The sequence below is a fragment of the Felis catus genome, chromosome C1 (assembly GCF_018350175.1).
Source record: "Felis catus isolate Fca126 chromosome C1, F.catus_Fca126_mat1.0, whole genome shotgun sequence".
In the NCBI taxonomy this organism is placed as follows: Eukaryota; Metazoa; Chordata; class Mammalia; order Carnivora; family Felidae; genus Felis; species Felis catus.
In genome coordinates, this window is record NC_058375.1 from 216,692,532 (window position 1) to 216,715,621 (window position 23,090).

At 51.2% G+C, this 23,090-nt stretch overlaps 1 protein-coding gene across 17 annotated transcripts in view; it reads left to right on the forward strand.

Annotated features, from left to right (window-relative positions):
- Nucleotides 1-23,090, forward strand: part of AGAP1 (ArfGAP with GTPase domain, ankyrin repeat and PH domain 1) — a 554,841-nt gene that overhangs the window by 216,648 nt on the left and 315,103 nt on the right. For all 17 annotated transcript variants that reach the window (XM_023259842.2, XM_023259844.2, XM_023259845.2 and 14 more), the window contains 3 exons: nucleotides 1,637-1,722; nucleotides 3,398-3,539; nucleotides 7,993-8,127. In XM_023259842.2, coding sequence (XP_023115610.1) covers nucleotides 1,637-1,722; nucleotides 3,398-3,539; nucleotides 7,993-8,127 — 363 coding nt within the window. The remainder of the gene's footprint in view (nucleotides 1-1,636; nucleotides 1,723-3,397; nucleotides 3,540-7,992; nucleotides 8,128-23,090) is intronic.

Consider the following 23,090-nt stretch of genomic DNA (forward strand, 5'->3'; position numbering starts at 1 on the left):
AGAGAGGTGAATAAGGGAGGCCGGGTCCCCCAGCATTGCAGTCTTGTGGCCGTGTCGCACCAGGGGGGTCGGGGGCTTCTGTGCCACACGTTTCCTGGCTCACTTTATAATCACGACAGCTCGGCTGGGAAAAGGGTGCCATACTCGTTTACCTACAAGGAGTCTGTGATTTGGGGACCGGAAGTCATCGGCTAGTCTTCTGACAGGCGCAGACACGCCTGTTCCCTTCTCTGTCCTCTGCCCTCTTTCTTCAGTGTCGTGCCCACGCAGGGGATCAGAATGGGAGTTTATGTGTTTGATCTGAATGTTGGAAAGTTTTCTTCGGTTTTTCTTATGGGAGCAGACTGAACACCAGATAAAGCAGGTGTGTTTTACGTGTTGCATCGGTGCCCGGAAGGGAATGGGTGTGTGCGTCTGTGTGCATGTGCGTCTGTGTGTGCGCACATCTGTCTGTGCACACACGTGTGCTCGCTTTGGAAGATGAGCCCACCCGGAGCCGATGCGACCCCTGGAGGCGGAGGGCGGACACACAGCCTCTGGGCCGGGGAAGCTCTGCCCCCCCGGTTCTCCAGGGGGTGGTCATTTGGGGGTGTAGGTGGCGTTTCTGGAAGGTGTCTGTGCCAAGGACTGAAAATGAGAGCAGGCAGTGATGATGTGTTCCTCTCTCAAAAACAAGAAATCAGAATCCCGCTGATTATTAGCTAGAGTGGATTCAGAGCCCGGAATCTCGGAAGGTAGTTTGTCCTTGTAGACGGCAGAGGGACCCCGAGGTGCGCGCACTTCCCTCATCCACCAGAGGCCTGGCGGTTCTCTTGTCCACCCGAGGTGGCCCGGGGTGCTGCGAGGAGCTGCACGGGACGCTGACATGTCCCGCCCCACCTGGGTGTGTGCGGGGCCGAGATGTGGAGGGCCAGCCCCCGCCCCACCTCTGTATACGCAGGGCGCCCCGGCAGGGTCCCTGGTGGTTTCCTGCTAACACAGCGCGCTCTCTAACCCCACCCCCCTCCGCCAGCCAGCTGCCCCGCTCTGTCTCGACCCGTGGGGAGATACCATCCAGTAGTTGTGTCTAACACGTGTGTAGTATTGAGCATCCTTCCCTTACTTGTGCCCCGTGAATATGGAAACACCATTCCCATGTTCTGTGTTTTCCTTTCAAAAACTGGGTTTCTCTTGAGGAGAATACAGGTTCTCAGCCCTTGAATTTATCAAAATCTTGTACGCTAGGCACCTGTTCAGCATGAAAAATTCGTTCCCGTTTTGCAAAACCCAACAAGAGAATGATCATTTCAATGCTCTCTGTTTCTGAACTCTGTGCATCGTGTTCCCAGTGAGAGAGAATTCCCGAATTTACAAACAAAGCCTACGTTAAAATTCTTCTCTTCTCGGCCACGGGTGATCCTGGCATTGCACGGGAGGCTGTGCACTCTAATCAGAAGTGAACACGGGTCCTTAAAGACAAACACTTAAATCTGAGTTCAGTAGTTGTTTTAAAATCCAGTGGTTGCTGGTCCTAAATACTGAGAGATGCCTCCAGGGCGACAGCCAAGGGTGTATTTTTCCACAAGCGAAGCCCACGTCTATTTGCCCTCCTCACTCCCAGTCTTTCTTGTATAACGAGATTTTTTGTGTGTGGCAGGTGGCAGATTCAAGAAAGAAATCGTTGTTGACGGACAGAGCTATCTGCTGCTGATTAGAGATGAAGGGGGCCCCCCAGAGGCACAGGTAAGTATTACAAGCAAGCGGTAAGCAGCCTTTTCTTTCATGTTTGCTTCAGCGTTGAGGTTCCCATTCAACAGAAATGGCTCTGGAAATCAGGTGTGCTCAAGAAAGGTGATGCAAAAGCCCCACGAACCTGTTTTCTCCAAGAAATGAATTCTGTTGTTCCTTCAGACAAAATCCTAGAGCGAAGTTGGGTCTGCATGGCTGGTTTCCACTTTGTGTTTTTAAGAAGGAAGGAAAGACACGATTTGCGCTCATTTGTCAACTCCGTTGATTTGACTTCTGGAAAGACCCATAGTCCTCTCCCGTTTCCTGTAAGCGGTTTGCTCCCCAGAGCAGCAGGAGCATTGAGAAAGTGGCTGGTCCGAAATCGGGAAATCCGATGTTGGGGGTGGGGGATTCTGCTCACTGGGCTTCTTGGCACAAGTCTGCCTCCTCTGAACACCGGCGTGCAGCCCAGTGTGGTGTCTCCGGAAGTTCCCTTGAAGGCTGGGCATCCTGGAAATCCAAAAGCACAGGTGGCGGTTTACCTGCTCTCCAGTGCCCTATTTTACTTGCCTAATAATTTACTGGCCAAGCGCATACTGGGAACTGAATCCAGGAACGGTGGGCGAATGCCTGCCCCGTGTGGGTCGGCTCACGTAATCCTCGAGACGACCCTGCGGGACGATGTGCTGAGGAGTCCCGTCTCCACCGCGGACGCCGAGGCCGGGACTTCTTCCCCAAGGGTGGACGTGGTGAAGGGGCACAGACTCCGGGGCTCTGCCTGTGAATGGCACCAACCTGGGGGTAGAACCATGACTCCCCTGCCACTGGAGTCTCAGTCTTGGCGTCTTGCCGTGAGAACACATTTACTCGGTTAACTGAGGACCAGTCCTTTATTCCGGATGTACTGTGTTCAGGGCCGTTATTTAGCCCAGCGGCTTCCCCTCATTAAAGATTTCTACCATGGGGGGCTGTCAGTATGGAGCCTTTTACAGCTGACCGACAGGATTTTGTACACAATTAGGCAGAGCGTGCTTGAATATTCAAGGGGGAGAGAGTCCTGTTTTTAAGTTACCGTTCCCAGGCACGTGGAGGCATGATCTTTGTTTTCATTGTGTCCAAATATTTCCTGGAGCTTACCCAAGCATAATGGCTTCACAAATGAAGTCGTAGGACTTTTTTGTGGCTACCAGTGTCATCCTAGGGTTGTGTAACAACTCTGCCAATCAACTGGGTTGTGTAAAAACTCTGCCAATTTGCCCTGAGGCACATTTGCTGTAGCTTCCCCTGGATGCGTGGAAAACAAGAACAAAATGGCCCAGAGTCCGGTGGTTGTGGAGTTGGAGAGGCTCTGCTACGAGGCTGGGTTTGCCTCACATTTGTGGGACCGCCATTGGCTGGATCAGGACGGAGGGTAGAGGGTCCCACGGAGAGGCATGTCTGGTTTGCATTCCTTGGAGACGGGGTGGCCTGGGTGGGAAGGGGGTGAGGGTCCCGTTCCAGGCTGTTACGAGAAGGACGTCAGTGACGCCACAGCAACGTGTTACAGCCAAAGTCCGGCCTCAGACTCGGCCTGACGGAGGAGTCTGCCGGCCACGTGTCCTCTGCTCACGAAGATGCTGTTCCCACCCTTTCGCTCCCCGAGCCTCGTCACTCAGTTCCTTCTTCCCTCCTCCCCTTCTTCTCTCCCCAGTTTGCCATGTGGGTGGACGCTGTTATATTTGTCTTCAGCTTAGAGGATGAGATCAGCTTCCAGACTGTTTACCACTACTACAGTCGGATGGCCACCTACCGGAACACGAGCGAGATCCCTCTGGTTCTCGTGGGGACCCAGGGTGAGTGCCATCTGCACGCGGGGTTGAGTTTAAGGGATTCCAACACTTGAGCAGCGAGTGGAGTTGTGGCCTCTGTTTTTGGTGTGGAGGAATCTGAAAATGCTTCGAAGAAGAAATAGTTTCCTCCTGAAGGCTTTTTCCAGTGAGAATCCACGAAACTGAAATTGTCACATTTCCTGAATTGATTCTGTGGAGAAATCACTTGGTCAGCAGCCTCAAAATAAAACCCTCCCCCATTACTCTAGGGAAAATAAAATCTGTTTTCTGTCGTTTTCTGTAGGAGGGGTATCTTAATTCTTTTGGTTACATAAACCAATTAATAAGCAATTAAAAGGTTGATTTTACCTTTTGGTGCATCTTTAAAATTCTACCAATTTCTTATATACAGCAGAGTTTTGTTTTATTTTGCTCCGTTTGTTATGTGTTATGATCTGTAGTTAATTTTTTTTTCCACCTAACAGGCCCCTCAGAGTCTAGAATTAACCCTGTATGAGTATGTTTCTTCTTTTCTTCTAGGTCACTTAAAACTTGGCCTCTTAGCAGAGCCACATCCCTTAAGTGTCCTTGTTCTCAATCAGATTCACTGATGTACCAGTGTCTGCATCTGGGTCTTCAGTAAGAGGCCACATAGAATGTCTTTAAGAACCAGATGGCAGGTTGACTTTAAAAACTGCTTTGTCAGCAACGGGGGCAACTTAAAACATAATCGTGTCAAGAAAACTTGGATTATACCTTCATTTTTGTTGTTATTCATACACTGTTTTTGTTAGAACGTCCACATCTGGCCTCCCTTTCTCCAAGCCCTGATGTGACACTTTTCTAAAGAGGCACTCGGCTGTGTTGAAGAAGCTGTTTGTGTGCTACCGGCTCTAGTGTGAGGAGAGTGAGCTCAGGCAGATGAGCCCCGGGCGTGGGGCGGGTGTGTGTGTTGCAAGAATGGAAGTAGCAAGGAACCAACCGAAAGCATCATCTGTGTGCTAGATATGAAATGTTAGAGTCAGGGTTTCATGGGGAGCCCCCCCCCCCGCCCTCTTGCAGCCGATGCTGCAAGTGGTCCCAGCCCTGAAGCCTTGAGAGCAGGTGGATTCCACCCGCAGCCTGATGGGAAAGACGTTCTTTATGCCCGAGCGCCCCCTAGTGGTCCCTGGGAAACAAGGGCGTGCCAGTACGGAGTTGGCATGTTTGAGGTGGCGTCCTGAAAATTCTTAGTAGTGTTTTATAGTAGGTGGCCCGTCTAGAGCAGATCCTGCTTTAAAGCTTCCCTGAAGATGCAGCGACTCCTTCCCAACAAGCACCGGTCCGGCAGCCCAGCCCAGGGTATTTCTGAGCAAAATCAGAGACTGAGTGTGGGCATCTCCTTAGTGCCTGCCCGAGTTAAGGCGTTTCTGTTTACGACTCAGAATGTCTTTTTTTCTGGGGACTCACTGTGAGAGGGAGCAGGGACTTGTTCAGCCCAGGCCAGAAGGCTGTATGCGATCATTTGTTGTCGTCTTAACACAGCCAGGTTTTGGGTAGTGGAGAGTGGAGCGGAGTGTCCTGTCCCTGGGTGTTGGGGCCACGCAGTCCTGGCATCGGGGCATCCTGGCTGTGTGACCTTGACTGCCACCTCCTGTGGCCGGGTTTAAGTGGAGGAACGTCTGTAAGGCACCGGAAGCATCCGTGGGCACATACACGTAAGATAAGTGGTTGCTGTTATAATTGTTAGAGCTCAGTCATCAGCTTTGGTGAGGTCCCGGTTGGGATGCCAGAAGCACGTCTGTCTCTCTGTTCCCTTCCTTGGGGATGAGCGGGGCTGTCTGTGTCCCGCCTCAGCCGGAGGAGGGCATATCCATGTCCCCCACCAGGATGGTCCATGTGTTTGTAGAGGAGGCTGACGGAAGGCTCCGTAGAGGCTCTGGGGAGGCCCTAACGTGGGCCCTGACTGCAAGCACCTACCCCTTTTTATTCCTGCTGGCGGTAGAAGCGTCTGTTGAGTGAGCGCATTTTGTCTGAAGAGGCCCCGGGTGAGCGAGCACCTGGGAGCCCGGGTGGAGGAGGGATTCCTGGCAGTCTCCTCACACTCGTTTGTGAGACGTCGTTCATACTTCAGCATAGCCCCGTCCCAAACGAACGGGACGTGAGTATTAGCAATTAGGCAAGTTCCTCTTGGTCCTTGATCAGACCTTTAATTTCCAGAGTGCCCCAGACGCCCCCCAGTGGCGAGATGGTGGAGTGAGTGTGGGCTTTCTGGAAGGTTCCACGCCCAGGTACTTTTTACTGCTCACAGACTTGCTTTCTGTGAAGCCTGCTCGTTTGTTGTGCTTTTGCACAGGTTTTGTGGGATGCTGGAGACACAAGGTGGGTCAGGTTATAGATGAGGGACTCTGAGCTTCTCTCCCCGGTGTTTGGGGTTGGTGGCCTGGAGGTAGGAGGTTCTGGAAAGGGAAAGATGAACAATTATGTTCATTCTTTAAGGACGCCTGGCATGTGGCACGGCCTCATCCACAGGCGGGAGGAGGGGCTCTGTGGGAATACGTGTCCACTCGTGGAGCCAGGGAGCCTGTGTGAAGGTCCCGTCAGGGCACAAGACATTTCCGAATGAGGCGGCTGTGTAATGTTTGACGAGCAGGTTCTATTTTAAATGCCTGCAGATTAAATTTATTTGAGAGAAAGGCACGAGCCCTGAAAGGATACAGAGTTAGGATGGAACGAAAAACAAGGCTTGTGTCGCCCTGACTGAAACGAGGCGCAGATACGACACGGCCACACCCGTGACGTGTCGCTGTACCTGGGAAGATGAGACGGGACAGAAGCAGGGTGGGCATCCCACTGAGGAAAGGGGGCCGTGGAAGTGTCCGGGACTCCAGGTGGCGATAAATCATCAGCCGGATTGACAGATTTCAAGCTTTTTTCCCTCCTGTTTCCTTAAAAGATGTTTACACCTTTAAAAAAAATACATCTTTTTCTTAAGTGTTGCGAAATTTAAGTCAAATTTGTTAGCCTGTAAGGCAAGACAGGGCAAGATAGATGTTCTTTGAACAAATCCCTGTAACAGACCTTGCCAGGGAATGTTCCGGAACATCTCTCGAGATGGCGCAGGTCTTTGTCCGCAAAAGAGGTATGAATCAGAGTTAGTCTTGATTTCTCTGAGGGAAACTGTCAGGTCAGGCCTGTTCCATAGGGCCGAAGGTAAGATAGGAAGCAAAGTAAGAAAAAAGAGAAAGAGAGGGAAAAAATGAATAAATTCTTCCCTTAAGATGCCCCTTTTTTATGCACTTCCTGCCCCCAAGTAAACAAAACATATAAGGTTGTGGCTGCCTCGTAGGTCTTCTCTTGTGCTGCACCTCCTCTGGGTAGTAGGGAAAATCCCACCAGTGGATTTTTGTCTAAAGAGCAGCTGGGCGTTTCCTGTAGCTCGGGAGCCTTTATGCCGCCGAGAAAGCTTCACGGCAGGAAAGTCCCTGAAAAGTGCCTGCTGTCTCACACCTGGCTCCGTAGCCTTAACATCTTGGCCTTCCTGCGTTGGCGTGTGCCGGGCACGAGGCTGGCACTTAGCAACTCCCTGGGAACTCATGATAGGATGCATCTGGGACACTGAGCTAATACGGGCTGAGTCTTCCATTTTTAGGGGACTGGTGGCAGGTGCCTGACATGCCTGCTTTGCCGCTCAGACGTCCCATCTGTACATAGATCCTTTAGGAAGTGGGTCTGCCCAGGAGCGGCTGTGTTAGAACTAACACCCCCCGACTGCCCCACCTCCCTTCCCACTCCTGCCTCAGTCTCCCTTAAACACATCAGGCACTCTCCCCCGCTGGATGGCCCTGCCGCCTTCCTGTAGATGGGGCTGCCCTGAAAATCACACTGAGCACACGGACCTTCGACCTCCTTCCCTGCCTGACGTGGCTCTGGTGGCCACACTGTATGATTCAAGGTTGCTCCCCATCTGCGCCCCGTTCTCTGCCTCCTTCCCCAGCTGGCCCCTCTCTCCCCGGCCCACCTCTCCCTCCCTGGCTGACCTGGTAGCCCCTTCGTGAAGCACAGATTTTTGTGTGTTCACTGGGGTAGCCTTGTGCCTGGAACAGGACCAGACACCTAAGGGCGGCTCTGCGGACACGCACCGAACGGGTGAATCGCTGCACCTGTAGGAATTCTGCTCATAGAACGCATTTCGCAGGATGCTTCTTGCACCGAAAGTCACCAGCAAATACCGAGCATGGGGTGTCTTTTTCCCTTTTATTTTTCTCCGGAGCCACATTTAACTCTCACGCCTTCCTTCTGGTCTTCCTAGGTGTTCTTTTGTCCCAAATTTCAGAAGCAGGATCCTCTGAAACGGATTTTTACAAAGGATGACTCTAATAAAATGTTTGAGATTATTACTTGGAGGGTAAGCTAGGTTTTAACAACCCCAGGTCCTTAAGTTGCGGGAAGCACCCGAGCTATTCGTGGTCACCCTGTCTTTGCTCGTCTGTTCCAGATGCCATAAGTTCCACGAACCCGCGGGTCATCGACGACGCCAGGGCGCGGAAGCTGTCCAGCGACCTAAAGAGGTGCACGTACTACGAGACGTGTGCCACGTACGGGCTGAACGTAGAGCGCGTCTTCCAGGACGGTAAGCGCCCCCTGCGGTCGGGGCAGCACCGACTCCCCGGTGGGCGGGGCCCGTCCACGTGACCGCTGGCCCCGCCCCCGCCCAGAGGGGGCTCTCGGCTGCCTGTGCACATGTCCAGAAGCCGCAGCCCCGCCCCCCCGCACCTTTGCAGGTGCTCCGTGACCTTTGGTGTTCAGGGTCAGACATTTGCAGGTTTCTGCGCGCGGTGTGTCGGGCTTGACGCGTTTGCCGTCTCTTCTCCGCCGTGGCTACTGGTTCTTAATTCAGGCTTGTTCCTAAAAATGGTCTATGTATCGCATGTTGGGCTTTGAGGAGGATAAACAGAGTAAAGAAAGCCAAGCGTGGACCGAAAAAACCCAAAACAGAACAAAAGCCCAATCGCACGTCGTTCCGACTCGTGGCTGGGAGCCAGCGCCACGGGGCAGGAATTGTTTCTTTGTGACTGAGTTCATTAGTGACCCCCCCCTTGCTAATCCCGGACCCCCGGGACAGGGGGCATCAGACAGGAGGCTCTCCAGGAGCAGCGCAGGGTTCCATATGGGGGGGGGGCAGCACCACGGGCACAGACTCCGATGCCAAGTGTGGGCTGGTAAGGGGGTGGGGTGGATGGAGACTTGGCTTCTCTGGTCTAGGGGGGAGGGGGGTGTCGGGAAGGTCTGGGGGAAAGCCGCTCCCCCCGGAGGGTCCTGCTTCAGGTTGCCGTCGTGGGGACTAAAGGCCAGGTCACCCCCCGGCTCGGGCTCACATCCGCGGCGGCAGAGCAGACCGCCCGAGCTGCCGGTTCACCCAGGCCTTGCCGGGCACCAGTGCGAGTCGTAGTGACAGGCCTGCGCTTGCGGGACAACGTGCAAACGCTCGTCTAAATGTCCGGATTCGTTTTCAGTCGGGGCTGTAGGAATTGCACACTGTGACCTGTTTCATTACATCGCAAAGGTGACCGTTTCCACACAGCACGTTTTCTTCCCCTTTCCTTAAGCACCTCCATGCTCTAGGCTTTCGGCCTCTTTTCTTCGTGCAGTGGCCCACCCTCCCCCCTTCTCACAACGTGTCTTCCAGAGACCTTTGTACCCGCGGTCTTCACTGTCTCCCCAGGGCCCGCTCGGAAGCCGCAGCATCCCGCCAAGGGTCCTGGGGTCTCCTGGCCCTTCCTCCTGCCCCGCACGTTTGGGGGGCCCCTGTGGCGCCCGTGCAGGCCCGTGTTTGCAGCACCTTGAAGGGTCACCCGTGAAGAGCCCTGCACGGAAGCGTGTGGGGTCCCGGGAGGGTGTCCCGCGGGGCAGGCTCGCCGTCTTCCACCAAGTAGCCCAAACCCTGTGCGGCCAAACTGTCACAGGTGAAGGTCCCCAAGCTTGGGCCCACGACCGAACCTGGCCAACAGCCTGTTTCTGTAAGTAGTGGTTTCGGTGGCCCCGGCTGGGCCGCTTTTGTTACCACTGCTCAGTCGACTGGTGGCAACTAAGATGTCAGGGCCCCACGAAGCTTGAAACGGGGACCCTCTGGCCCTTGGTGGAAAGCGCGTCGGTCCCTGATGGGGATGTTCAGAATTTCCTTGTGTGGGTGAGCTTATTCTCTGCAAAGATTGCCTTACTTGTGCGTTTATCGCAAACGTGAACTTTCCATAAGTAAGTGAACGCATACATCATAATCCTAAGAATTAGTAAATAGTAGGGGAGGCCAAGATTGTTATGTGTCCCTGCCCTGCCTCCAGAGTGTGTGCAGAAGCACTTTGTTGTCTGCAAGTTGGGATGCCAGCAAGGGGAGGGGAAGGGCCTTCCAAACATCATCATCTCACGTAATATTAAGGTGTTGCTGTTGTTGGGATTTGAATGGTGAAGCACGTTATGCTCTTGGGAGTTTTCCCAGGCTTAGGAGATTTTCTTTTTTTTTTTAATTTTTTTTTTTTCAACGTTTATGTATTTTTGGGACAGAGAGAGACAGAGCATGAACGGGGGAGGGGCAGAGAGAGAGGGAGACACAGAATCGGAAACAGGCTCCAGGCTCTGAGCCATCAGCCCAGAGCCCGACGCGGGGCTCGAACTCCCGGACCACGAGATCGTGACCTGGCTGAAGTCGGACGCTTAACCGACTGTGCCACCCAGGCGCCCCAAGGCTTAGGAGATTTTCAATACGTTCGTTTTATTACTTCTACTTTTAGAAATAATGCCTTCCCGTTAAACATTTGGATTGTACAGAGTCAGAAAAGGAAATAAGGCTCACAGTATGACAGCTTGTGACTATTGTGATTTTGTCCTTAAAATATCTTTATATGAAGATAAGTTTGATAAATAAAATTAGAGTCGGGCCACCTGGGTGGCTGAGTCGATTAAGCAACTGACTCTTGGTTTTGGCTCACGGTTTGTGGGTTTGAGCCCTGCGTTGGGCAGAGTCTGCTTGGGATTCTCTCTTTCTCTCTCTCTCTCAAAATAGGTAAATAAAACTTAAAAAAAAAATAAGGGTTTACTCTTATTTTGTAGGGTAATTATGTGGTATATCTTTTTATTGGGTCATACATAAACTCCTTAATTGTTACCGATAAAAGTTCTTGACTGAGTGGAGATTGTGCTTGGTACTTAGAAATCGTGAACGTTAAGAATCTGTATTAATCTTTAAGGAAAAAACACCCCGTAGGGTTCAGAGTTCAAGAAATCAAGGCTCAGAAAAATGACGTAGCTGGACCAAAAGCTTTGGGCCTGGATTGGACGCCTGTCTTGGGACCACGAGCCCGGAGCCTTAACCATCCTGTCATTACACAGCAGGGACCTGGGTCCTGCCCACTCACCTGGGGGAAGGCTGGGCAGAGTGGCTTCAGGGACGCAGGTTCACTGCCCACTCACAGACACTGTTCGTGTGGATTTGTCTTTCGGTTTTCTAGCAAGCCTTAGGACTTGTTTTTATTTACCCACTCTTTATCGTTGCATCGTAGAAAGAGAAAGAAGGGGCACGTGGTTTCTTTGTAAGGTTTAGCTTATTGCTGGAAAAAAAAACAGAGGCCGGACTGTTAACCCAGCAAGACCTTATTTGTACCTGCCCTTGCCGGCCAAGCATTCTAGTCCCCTGGCTCCCCAGGTTTCTTCTTTAAGATACCAGGGACTTTTAGTCTTTGCTTCTTTAACTTGGCCTTCTTAGTGTCCTAAAACTGAAGACAGAATGTTTACTTTTCTCTCCGTGGTGTCATTTTCAAATGGCTCTCGGAAAGTAATTCAGGAGGGAGCATCCTTACGAGCCCCAGCGGTGTCAGGCAGGGAGGTAGATGGATCCATTTGTTCATTTGTTTATTCTTTGAGTCCCTCAGCTGAGCACCAGCCTTGCCTGCACCGTGCCTCTGGTTTGGGGTGGAGAACAGGGAGGGCCTTGGCGAGGTGAAAATTCAGGTACCCAGAGACCTAAGCTTGCACCTTGCCCTAGGGTGGAGGGGGCGAGTGACGGACAAGGGTGCTTTTTGTCACCTGCTCGCAGAGGTTCGGGATCACCCTTGACCCGACTCCTGCTGAGTGTGTGTGGCTCGCACAGCAGAACTATCTGGGCTCCACAGGGGGTCTTATAAATAAGATTCACCTTCTGAGAATGCACGTGCTCACCGGTTCTGCATCTGGGCTGCTGGGTCTCATGGGGGCGTGGTTACCCATCTGTTTGGAGAGCCCTACGGGAGCCCTGGGCCACCAAAGTCTGGACCAGAGGGGATTGAGGCAACCTGGGGCTGCACGTGCCCACCCCCCCCCCCACCCCCTATGTCTCTCAGTCTGTCTGATTCTGTGCAGTTCTGTTTGCCCCCGGTCGTGTCTGGGAGATCAGCTACAAGCTTTTGTATTTTTAACATTATAATGGTGATTTCCGGGTCAGTCAGCATTAGATTTTTCAGAAGCCCCTGGTTGTCTGTTCTCTCAGGGCCTGGAGACATGAAGATACAGGATTACAGGAGGATAAGGTTCATTCTCTGTAGACGTCATTCCTCTGATGCTAGGATTCTTAAGAAGGGTTTCCCTCACTTCCTAAGGCAACAGGCTGAGTGGGAGAAGGCCTTGCAGTGGCACATCTTTTGCGCCATGTTAGTTGAGTCTCCGGCTAGGGGTGGTGGGAGTTTTCAACCTAGGTGTTCAGGGACAACCTACGATGCTTAGGACTTAGTGACAAAAGTAGATTCCTCCCCTCGAAGGCCGAGCAGTGCCGAAAGGTAAAAACTCATGTGTGTAAGCGGTCGAAGGGCCCCTTAGACCATCAACGTGCGCCATCTTGGGAGGAAGAAAGTGGACCCTGCCACCTTATCTTCATGACAGAGCATTGGGGATTTTCGTTCCCTCAAAGTGGGTTTTTGGAAATGGTGAATTATGTTCTCTTTTTGAACATTTTAAAATTTCCTATCCTATGTTGAGTGTCTTCGCTTATAGTTTGTTTTGCTTCGACGACGGTGCTTGTGTGATGGCCGTGTGTCGGGTATAGTGAACTGCCACAGTGTAGTTCCCTCATTCCAACTAAGCAGGAGGTAGAATCAGTTTGTTGTTTGTTCTGACATTTTTTGGCATAGAGCCAATAGAATCCCTACGTTTTTTTTGGGGGGAGTATATCTTATAATTTTTTAATGATGGGATCTGACTGGTATATGGTGTTTTAAAGATCTCTGATGTCTAAAGAAGAGTGGTTTCCCTTTCGTACAGAATGAGTAGAACTTTGGTGGTAGTATAAAAGAATTTAGTTTGTCCTTACCCAAGCCCTTTTATGCCCTTGCCCTCTCTCCCTCGCTCCCTCTCCTAAAATGAGCTGATAGATTTGCCTGTATTGTAAAGCAGTATCGTTTTCTATGTGGGTTTCCTGTAATGCATCTGGACACCGGCTGTTTTGTATACCGAATTCAGTATTCTGAGCACATATATTCTGAAGTTGTAGTCATTTGTCAAATCCCACCGAAAGCATCCTATTAGACGTGAAAGCACACTCCCCTGGAAAGCTTAAACTCCCTACCTTCTTCAGCTTGTATTCGTAGGACAATAGGAAAGCCTGTCTGCAACCTATTCTGCTCTGACAGTAATTGTCAGACCCGGTCAAGATCTGTACGGACCAAGATCTGGATAAATTACAAATTACCATCTGTCAGCTTGACTCTCCCCAGGGCTGCCGAGTTTTGTCACCGTGTCATCCAGTTACGAACTGGACACTGTCCAGTTCGGCGATCCCACGTGGAAGACTGTTCACTCTAGAATAGATGATCTGCGTTGATTCATAAGAAACGGTTCGGTTTTAGGTGCGTGTGGTGGAGAGGCTGGGCGACGGCATTAGAGGGCTCTGTCTGCCCATTGCTGGTGCTGCCATACCCGGGCTTGAGCTCGGGCTTCCGGGAGTTACACGCCGACGTGCACTGTCCTGTGGACGGGCCTCTGTCTGACGGCGTGGTCCCGTTCTGGGAGGACCCGCATCAGGCTCCCGGCACCGTCACGCCAGCTCTTTACAACCGTGTTGCGGTTCACGCTCTGGAAAGCACTTTCGTAAGAAGCTGTTCCCTAGGTGCCCCCCGGCCTGCGGATGGCTCACCTGGGCGCGGGGACCCCCGTGCTACGGGCTGAGCCGGGAGGGGCTGTGTGACTGGCCCAGGGGTTTTCAGGAAGTCAGGGAGCCTCCCTTTGCTTTCTGGCCTTCGCTCCCAAAGACAGAAGTCCTGATGTGCACAGAATCCCATTTGCCATGAATTGTATGCGGCTGCCTGGTCCTCATTACGGGAGCGTCCAGCATGGGAGTAGCTGTGTTCACGAGCCCGGTTTGTACAACCTAATTGCATGTATTAGAGCATCATTAAGTGGGAGCAATCTTCGGGGACTTTGCTCCGAGTGCCGCGTGGTGTTTTGCTGACGCCGCCGTCTTTTGTTTGTGCCGCTAAAGGATGTGTCAATTAGGCCCATTCCGTGCTTTCTTGGAACCAGCGTAATTTCCATTGTGGGGGTGGCCTCTTTTATTATTTGTGTTGTGGCTGCTGTTTTTCTCTTTACTGTGTTGAGATTAGATTGGAGTCCATTTATTTTTATGTTTGGTAGATTTCTTTTTCCAGAGGAGTGCTTTCAGAAGTAAGATTTTTCACGTTTAAAGGCAAGCCGTACGTCTGTGTACATTGGCATTTAATAATACATACGGAAAAGGTGAACTGAGTCCTGAAGTGTCTGTTCGTTTGTATTTTTTTTTTGTCATTTGTAATAATGACTGATATTTATGTCACACACTCCAAGGACTTGATGTCAAATAGTAGATCTTAATAGGCCCTGTTTACTGCCGATGTCAGCCTGCATGTCCTTTTCTGACCGTGGCTTTGTCTGTGCCTCTGTGCCCATCACTGGCCCCGTGTCCCCATGCCCCGCCCCCCCCCCCCCCCGCCCTTGGAGCATGCTCACTGCCCCCCCACTGCACCGAAAAGTTGTACATTCAAGACTTCCCGGGACAGATGGGTAGTTAGTTAGTTTATATTATGACGGGGTAAATTTCAGCTGCTTAAATTACACTTTATTCAGGGGCATTCATATTGAAATTTGTTTTTTAATGTTTATTTATTTATCTCGAGAGAAACAGAGAGCAGAGGGCCGGCAGAGAGAGAGGGAGAGAGAGAATCCCAAGCAGTCCCAGAGCAGAGCCTGACACGGAGCTCGTACCCACGAACCGTGAGATCATGACCTGAGCCGAAATCAAGAGTCAGACGCTTAACCACCTCAGCCACCCGGGCGCCCCTAGGGGGTTAGTATTTTAGAACTTCCTAAGAACGAGGGTGAGAGTTACGTACACATGGCCCAAACGGGAGAAAGGAAGAGAAGGAAAACACTCAACAGTTTCCTCTACAGGGAATTGGTTGAGTCCAGTGCCACGGGCATGGCCCCAGTTTGGTCGTCGTTCTGTCATCATTAACCACCAGCGTCATTGCCTGTCACTGCCTGGTGGCTTCTAATGTGGTCGGATCCCATGGAAGTTAGAACCTGCAAGTTGATTCCAAAAGAGCCACGTCTGGCCTGTTGTTTATAACCTCTCATTAAATGGAAGAGATACCTAGCTGGTGTTAACACAAAGTAGACTTTGGGTCGAGGCTGTGGGTGGGAAGCATATATGCGCAGTGAGGAAGAATCTGTAGCTTTGGGTGGGTCTTTCTGTTTCTGCCGTAGCCCTCGGTTATGTTTGGATGGGAAAGTGCGTGAATGATTTACACTGATTCGTTGTATGAAGCATGATGTTGTCAGTACCCTTTTTATATACGTGCATTTTTTTAATGTTTATTTCTGAGAGAGAGACAGAGCATGAATGGGGGAGGGTCAGAGAGAGAGGGAGACACAGAATCCGAAACAGGCTCCAGGCTCTGAGCTGTCAGCACAGAGCCTGACACGGGGCTCGAACTCACAGACCGCGAGATCGTGACCTGAGCCGAAGTCAGACGCTTCACCGACTGAGCCACCCAGGTGCCCTGAACGTCAATATTTCTTTTTAAATTTTTTTTTCAACGTTTTTTATTTATTTTTGGGACAGAGAGAGACAGAGCATGAACGGGGGAGGGGCAGAGAGAGAGGGAGACACAGAATCGGAAACAGGCTCCAGGCTCTGAGCCATCAGCCCAGAGCCTGACGCAGGGCTCGAACTCACGGACCGCGAGATCGTGACCTGGCTGAAGTCGGACGCTTAACCGATTGCGCCACCCAGGCGCCCCACTGAACGTCAATAATTCTTTTTTTTTTTAATTTTTTTTTTTTAACGTTTATTTATTTTTGGGACAGAGAGACAGAGCATGAACGGGGGAGGGGCAGAGAGAGAGGGAGACACAGAATCTGAAACAGGCTCCAGGCTCTGAGCCATCAGCCCAGAGCCTGACGCGGGGCTCGAACTCACGGACCGCGAGATCGTGACCTGGCTGGTCGGACGCTTAACCGACTGCGCCACCCAGGCGCCCCTGAACGTCAATAATTCTTAAACTCGTTTATGGTGGGGTGGAGGGGAGCATTACAAGGAAGAAGGCATTTTGATTCTTTCAAAAATAACATCCAAAGAAGTCCTCTTAAAGTCTTGATACCAAGATTGATGTTATTACAAACAACAAGAGACCATAAATAATCTTCTGTTTCACAGTTTTGTGGACTTACCGTGTTACTAGAAGCTTTGCTCCACCCTGGTGGTTTCTTACCCTAAGTCGGGAACCTTTTTGTGCTGTGTTTCCCTTACCGGCAGCCTCGTGCGGGCACCAGTCCCCACACGTGTGCACATAGACGCCTGCTTTAACTCACACACTGTCAACGCTCCTAGTACGTGTGCTTTATCCTGATTTTCACGTTAAGACCCCTATCTTTTGCTCCTGGAATTAATTTTATCAATGACACAGAAAATGGTTGTGTTAATACTTGCCTGCGCTGTGGCCTCGGAGCTGGGATGTGCTCCAGGATTCTGTTAACGGCTTGAGCCAGCTTGAATTAGCTTGATGTATCATTAATGCATACAAATGGCTTTTATTTTTGTTCATAATCTGTTTATGATGCCACGGGATTCTGCTCTTCCTAATGTTTTTAAAATGACGCAACGGTGATGTACTTTTTGACCTATTTAACCCTCCGCCGCCTCTGATCAAAAGAACACAAAAATATTACTTAAAAAGCATAGTCGGAAATTGTTCTACTTCGTAGCTGGTGTTTCCAACTTATTTTGAAGTCTTCTGTTAAATTTCTTTCTTTCTTTCTTTCTTTCTTTCTTTCTTTCTTTCTTTCTTTCTTTCTTTCTTTCTTTCTTTCTATATTTTTAATTCACATCGAAGCTAGTTAGCGTGTAGTGCAATAAAGATTTCAGGAGTAGTAGATACCAGTGACTCATCCCCTTGTATGACACCCAGTGCTCATCCAACAAGTGTCTTCCTTGATGCCCCTCCCCCATTTAGCCCATCCCCCCACCCCCAACCCCTCCAGCAACCCTCAGTTTGTTCTCTGTATTTGAGTCTCTTAGGTTTTGTCCCCCTCCCTCTTTTTATATTATTTTTGCTCCCCTTCCCTTATGTTCTTCTTCTGTTTTGTCTCTTAAAATCCACATGTGAGTGAAGTCATATGATATTTGTCTTTCTCTGACTGTGGAGTCTGGTTTGTTTTACAACATTATTTCCCCCTAGAGAATACGGACATAGCCAGATTCTGAGTCGCCTCCATTCACTGAGGAATTGTCCGCTAATGACTGGATTAGCAGCCCCAATATGTTGTGTTCATGAGAGAGAAGGAAGAGGAATCCTCCAGGGAGGAAAGTTGTGAAAGTCTTTGACACTGGAAGGCGTAGCTTTACTCCACGGGCGCTGATACCTGTGCATACTCCTGAGCTGGGCGGGGGAGGGTGCTGGTCAGTGTCACCTCCAAGAGTGCCCAGGGGTCCAACTCGGAGCAGGTGCCGGGCCTCCCCCGAGGCAGGCCTGGGGTCTGCGGTTGGCCCATGTGGTTCACGCAGCGTCACTGCAGACTTTGCAAAGAGAAGAGGGCACACCGGCAGGTGTATGGAATCTCCCAGGCTTCAGGGAGAAGTCCGCCGTGCAGAGCGGGTTGAAGCCGTGTTTGTGTGAAGAAAAATAGGCTAAAAGCTTTGATGACTAAGTTGGATTTGTGCGATTTGTTAAAGACGAGGTTTTTAAAGAAATGAGATACGGAGATAAAGACCGCCCCCAACGCCACCGCCCGGGGGCTGTCGTTGTTACGGGGTGGGGTGTGTGGCCTCGTGCATGCCGGCGTGTTAGGAGAAAGTGGGTTATTGGGCCTCTCGACGTTGGAGAACCTGCTTGATTACATCCGTACTTTTTCTACAATAGTTTTCTCATTATTCCATTGCATTCCATTAAGTGAATACAACTACTTTTTTGGTCCAATCGCCTAGTAGGTATTTGGTTGTCCCCCCTCCCCATTTATGTGTTTGATTCAGGTTCAGGGCCTCGGTGGAGGGCTCTCTGTTTAAGTCTTTGTCTCCATACTTAATCCTTTCTTTAGGAGACCGCTCTGGAGGGGAGACTGCCGGCTCAGTGGCCCGCGTGGCCTTATGGCTTTTGGTCCTCACTGTCCCCAAATCGTCCAGGGAGTCGTCCCCGCTCAGGCCTCCTTTTTCTGTACCTTGGCCACACTGGGTGTTTTCTGTTTAGAAACGTTCATCATTTATAGATAGAAAAGAATCATAGTGGTATTTTTTTTTTTTTTTTATTCTTCAAAATACGGTTTTCACTAGGTTTGTCTCTCGGTGTAAAAAGCAGCTCCTCTTTGGCAGCAGGAGTTTGGTCAAGAGATGGGGCTCGGAGGTCTGGCGTGGCAGGTGACACGTGGGAGCAGATGGGCCTCGCTGCTCTTGAAGACATGGCCTCGGTGCTTCCGGGGGGTTCTCTGCGGCCGGAGCGGCGCAGAGACCGCCCCCGATTCCGTGTATGACCGCGATGTCGGAGCTGGGGTTCCCTCCCCCATCCGGCCCTTCTGGCCCCGCGGTGTTACCTGTGCGCTGCCGCGTGTCCCCTCCGAGACAGACGCCCTCAGCGGGGTGCCTTCTGAGGGAAGTGGAGAAAACCCTTCCCGGAGCTTCGTGTCGTGTCAGCGCCCCGGGGGGGTTGAGGGGCCCCGGAAACCCAGCCTCGTTTCCACCCAGGACAGTTCCCGAGAAGGGCCGCGCCCGCCCCGGTCCCGGGACAGGTCCGCCGTGCCTGCAGCCGGAGCGCAGGTGCACTGCCCCCGGGGGTCGTCCTTCTGCAGTGGTGGCCAGGGACCCCCTCTGGACCAGTTTCCCGAACCCTTGAAGCACATGTCCCCGCTGGCGAATGTGAAGATCTTACCTCATCATTTTACGTTAGATGTGTCAAAATCTGGGAAGAAGACCATTTCATCCTTGCACTTTCTGCAAACGAAAGCAGAAACGTGCATCCTTTTTCCTCCGTCACATCCTGAGTCGGCTCGCCGGCACCGGCGTCAGTAACTCGAGCACGTGGTGGTGGCCTTACCTTTCAAGGCTGCCGTTCAGATGCCACCCACTTTCAGCCACCATCGTACGCTGGCCCCTGCCTTGGGCCCGCGAGCAAACAGCAGCCCCGTCTGACAGAAAAGGGAGCCGTCTGGGGGGTCGTCTGGCCAGCTGTCGCATGGTCAGGCCTGGCGCCCTGAGGAGAGCCGGGCGATGGCACCTTGAGCTTCTCTGTCCCAGTCCCCTCGCCGTCAGGTGGCACCCCCCTGAGGCGCTCTGCGGTTCTTTCCCTCATACACGTGCCTGCCTGCAGGGGGCGCTGCGTTCCGTCTTCCCACGGCTGTCCTCCTGCAGTCCAAGGGTTTTTTCGGTCTGAGTTTTGGAATTTCAGGAAGCTCCCTCACGTTTTACTTCGTGTGTAAACCGTAAGAAAAAAGTACTGAACACTGACGCGGTCATCTGAATGCTAGAAATCCTCCTGTACCTGGGCCAAAATTTTGTTATCAAAGGCAGCACCAAGGCACCTTTTGCATTTAAATTCATCTCTTGCCTGAACTGCACACTGGTAGGGTATCATGTCTGGAAGGATGTGAGAGCCTGGCTAGCCTGGCCCTTCACTTTGCAGATGAGCAGGCAGGGCCCGCAAGGCCATCCTGCCAGAGAGCACCGTCAGAAACTAGAGACTAGGTGTGTCTATCTCAGCCACATGGTCTTACCTTTGTTCTGGAAATGTTAAAGGCCACAGATTACATTTTTTTAAGGTTTATTTATTTTGAGAGAGAGTGAGTGAGTGGGGGAGAGGCAGAGAGAGAGAGAGAGAGAGAGAGAGAGAGAGAGAATCACAAACCGACTCTGCCCTGTCAGAGGAGAGCCTGACATGGGGCTCAATCCCACGAACCATGAGATCATGACCCTAACTTAAACCAAGAGTCAGACGCTTAAACGACTGAGCCACCCAGGTGCCCCCGCAGATTACATTTTAAAACCTGGAAGTGAATGAAGACGCTCCTTTAGTTATTTTTAATAAAATTGAGCCACATCCCCACTGGGGAATTTGGGGTTACATGTGCCACTGTAATCAACATATGAGTTATTTGCGATAAGCCGTGTGATAAAAGTTCATCTGCACATACTGTCTTCACGTAATAGAATATGTGGGTAATAGAACGTTGGATCTATAAAGAGGTCTCTGGGACTCCATGAAAATATGGCAGAAAGGAAATGTTTGCTTTCAAGTACTTGATTTTGTAATTTAGTGACATGCCACCAGGGGGCATCAAAAGAGCTCGTAAGAATGGTTCTCGCTGGCCTATTTTTCCCTTTTGCTGTCACTGTGGAGAATACAGACATAATAAAACTAACACAGTGGTTTAAGAGATCATTTAGGCCTGTAATAAGATACAGTCCATAAAGCGTGTGAAGTTACTGGATCAGCAGTACAGGAATACAGAAGTAAAGTTTCATTCATTGGGATGGGGAGGAGGACAAAATAAAGATGAAATGATATATTCTGTGGTTAAAGGGACCCAAATCGCTTCTTGGTTTTTTGTTTTTTGGTTTTTTTTTTTTTTTTTTTTGTCTTGCATGTAACTTAAGACTTCAAAGAAAATTTGTCAAAAGATGTGTACTTTTTTTACTAGAGTATAATAAACATTTATTATTTAGTCTGTCATATTATTTTTTTAATGTTTTTATTTATTTTTGAGACAGAGCATGAGCAGGGGAGGGACAGAGAGAGAGGGAGACACAGAATCCGAAGCAGGCTCCAGGCTCCGAGCTGTCAGCACAGAGCCCGACGCGGGGCTCAAACTCACGAGCTGCGAGATCATGACCTGAGCCGAAATCGGTCGCCTAGCCGACTGAGCCACCCAGGCGCTCCTGGTCTGTCATACTCTTAATGGAACTCCCCAAGAGTTCTTTTGGCCTGATGACAGCCCGGGTGTCCCGCTCTAGGGTCTGTGTCCTTGGTCCAACACCAGGTCTGAGCAGGTGGCCATGCAGGTCTGGGGTGAGGCCACTGCCCTCGGTCTCTCCGCTGGGCTCTTGCCTCCCCACTGCGTGGGACGCCGTGGGTTCTCCATGGGTTGGAATTCCTGGACAGGGGGAAGGGAGTCAGTCGGTTTTGGGAAATGTAGATACTCTTGTGGAAGTGAGGCGAGGTGTGGTGGGGAGTGGCTGTGATCCCTGAAGGAGTTGAGGGCCCTTCAGAGAGCTCCCACCTGCTGCTTCTCCGTGCACCCTGCAGTGGGCTGGGCACGTAGAAGAGCCTCACTTTTGGGGTTCAGGGTTTTCTTTTTTCCTTCCTCTACTTTCCCCAGGTCGAGGGCTTCTCACTGCTGTTTTCCTCTTGTTTACTTTTTTTGGCTTTTACCCTTTATTTTCTCCCACTACATAAATTCCATTAGAAATTGTAGCAGCTCAGCTCATGACTTTTTTTTCAAAGATTTTTAAAAAACATTTAAGAGGGGGAGGGCAGAGAGAGAGGGAGAGAGAGAACCCCAAGCAGGTGCCGTGCTGTCAGCACAGAGCCCCATGTGGGGTTCGATCTCATGAAGCAAGAGATCATTACCTGAGCCAAAATCAGGAGTCGGACACTTAACTGCCTGAGCCACCCAGGTGCCCCTTTAGATTTTATTTACATAATCGCTGTGCCCCACGTGGGGCTCCAACTCACAACTCGCAGATCAAGAGTCCCGCACTACCAACTGAGCCTCAGCTCATGACATTTTCAATTTCTTTACGTGATCAGTGGGACTTCCTCCCCTTTTTGCTACGTCAGATGAGAAACCTGTCAAATCACAGGCTATTCTATACAGATGGCGTCTTTTATCAGATTACTTACGAACTGAGTGTTTAGAATTTATAAGGAAGTAAATCTAACTCCCAGAGCTCTACAGGCCAGTCCCCGGCGTGGGGTAAACACAGCCGGACACTGAGCAACAGGAGAAGTGAGATAACACGGGGAAATTTCTGCTGTGGGACAGCAGGTTTCACAGTCTAGTCTTTCAGCGCCGTGGAAGGGTGTTGCACCAGCCCCTGAAAGACGAGAATTTGGGGGAAGGGGCCGTGTAGGCGGAGCCCTGGCCCAGGCTCTAGATGCTTCTTCCGCTGCATTTAGTAAAGTCTGCATTCATCCATTTGCAAGGCACTGAGGCGGGTGCCCGGGACCCGCAGGAGATGAGCACGGCTCTGAAGCCAGACGCTTGTTGACCGCTGCGGTGGGATCGTTCTTCACCAGAGCTGCGTGATGGAATTTTTTAGGGAGCAAGGAAATCCTGCTGCAGAAGTACATTGAGCTCCTAAACAATCCCTGATGATAGACCTCCGCACGTAGCCCAGCCAGTGCGGCCACTGAGAAGAGCCGTGAGTGCAAATCCCCGTCACATCCTAAACGGACAACCCCGGATCTTTTCCCGGGGGCTCCCCTTCCTCGGGTTCTTTGTTCTGCGTGCCTGCCGTCAGCCTGTGCCTGAGGGCTGGTGTTAGGGGCCTGGTGGCGGGCATGACGCCTGCTTTTGTCTGCTACTCTCTGTCCTCGACAGGCTCTGCCCCCCAAAGGTTCTTTTAAAAATTTTTTTTTTTTCAACGTTTATTTATTTTTGGGACAGAGAGAGACAGAGCATGAACGGGGGAGGGGCAGAGAGAGAGGGAGACACAGAATCGGAAACAGGCTCCAGGCTCTGAGCCATCAGCCCAGAGCCCGACGCGGGGCTCGAACTCCCAGACCGCGAGATCGTGACCTGGCTGAAGTCGGACGCTCAACCGACTGCGCCACCCAGGCGCCCCAACCCCCCAAAGGTTCTTAAACAAATGCAAACAGGTAGTCCGTCCAGCTCACACTGTTGTGCAGTCTGAAGACGATCGGGAAGCCCTCGGAGACGTGAAGTGATGTGCAGAGGGAATCTTCTGGGTAATCCGCAGCTAACTTAATTGCTATGAAATACGATGCCTCACGTAAGGAGGGACCGTTGGAAAAAGGCAATCAAATGCATAAGGACCGACCGCAAGGACCTCTCCGTGTGCCACTGCCGTGTGTTCCTGCTCAGGTAACGGTGTGG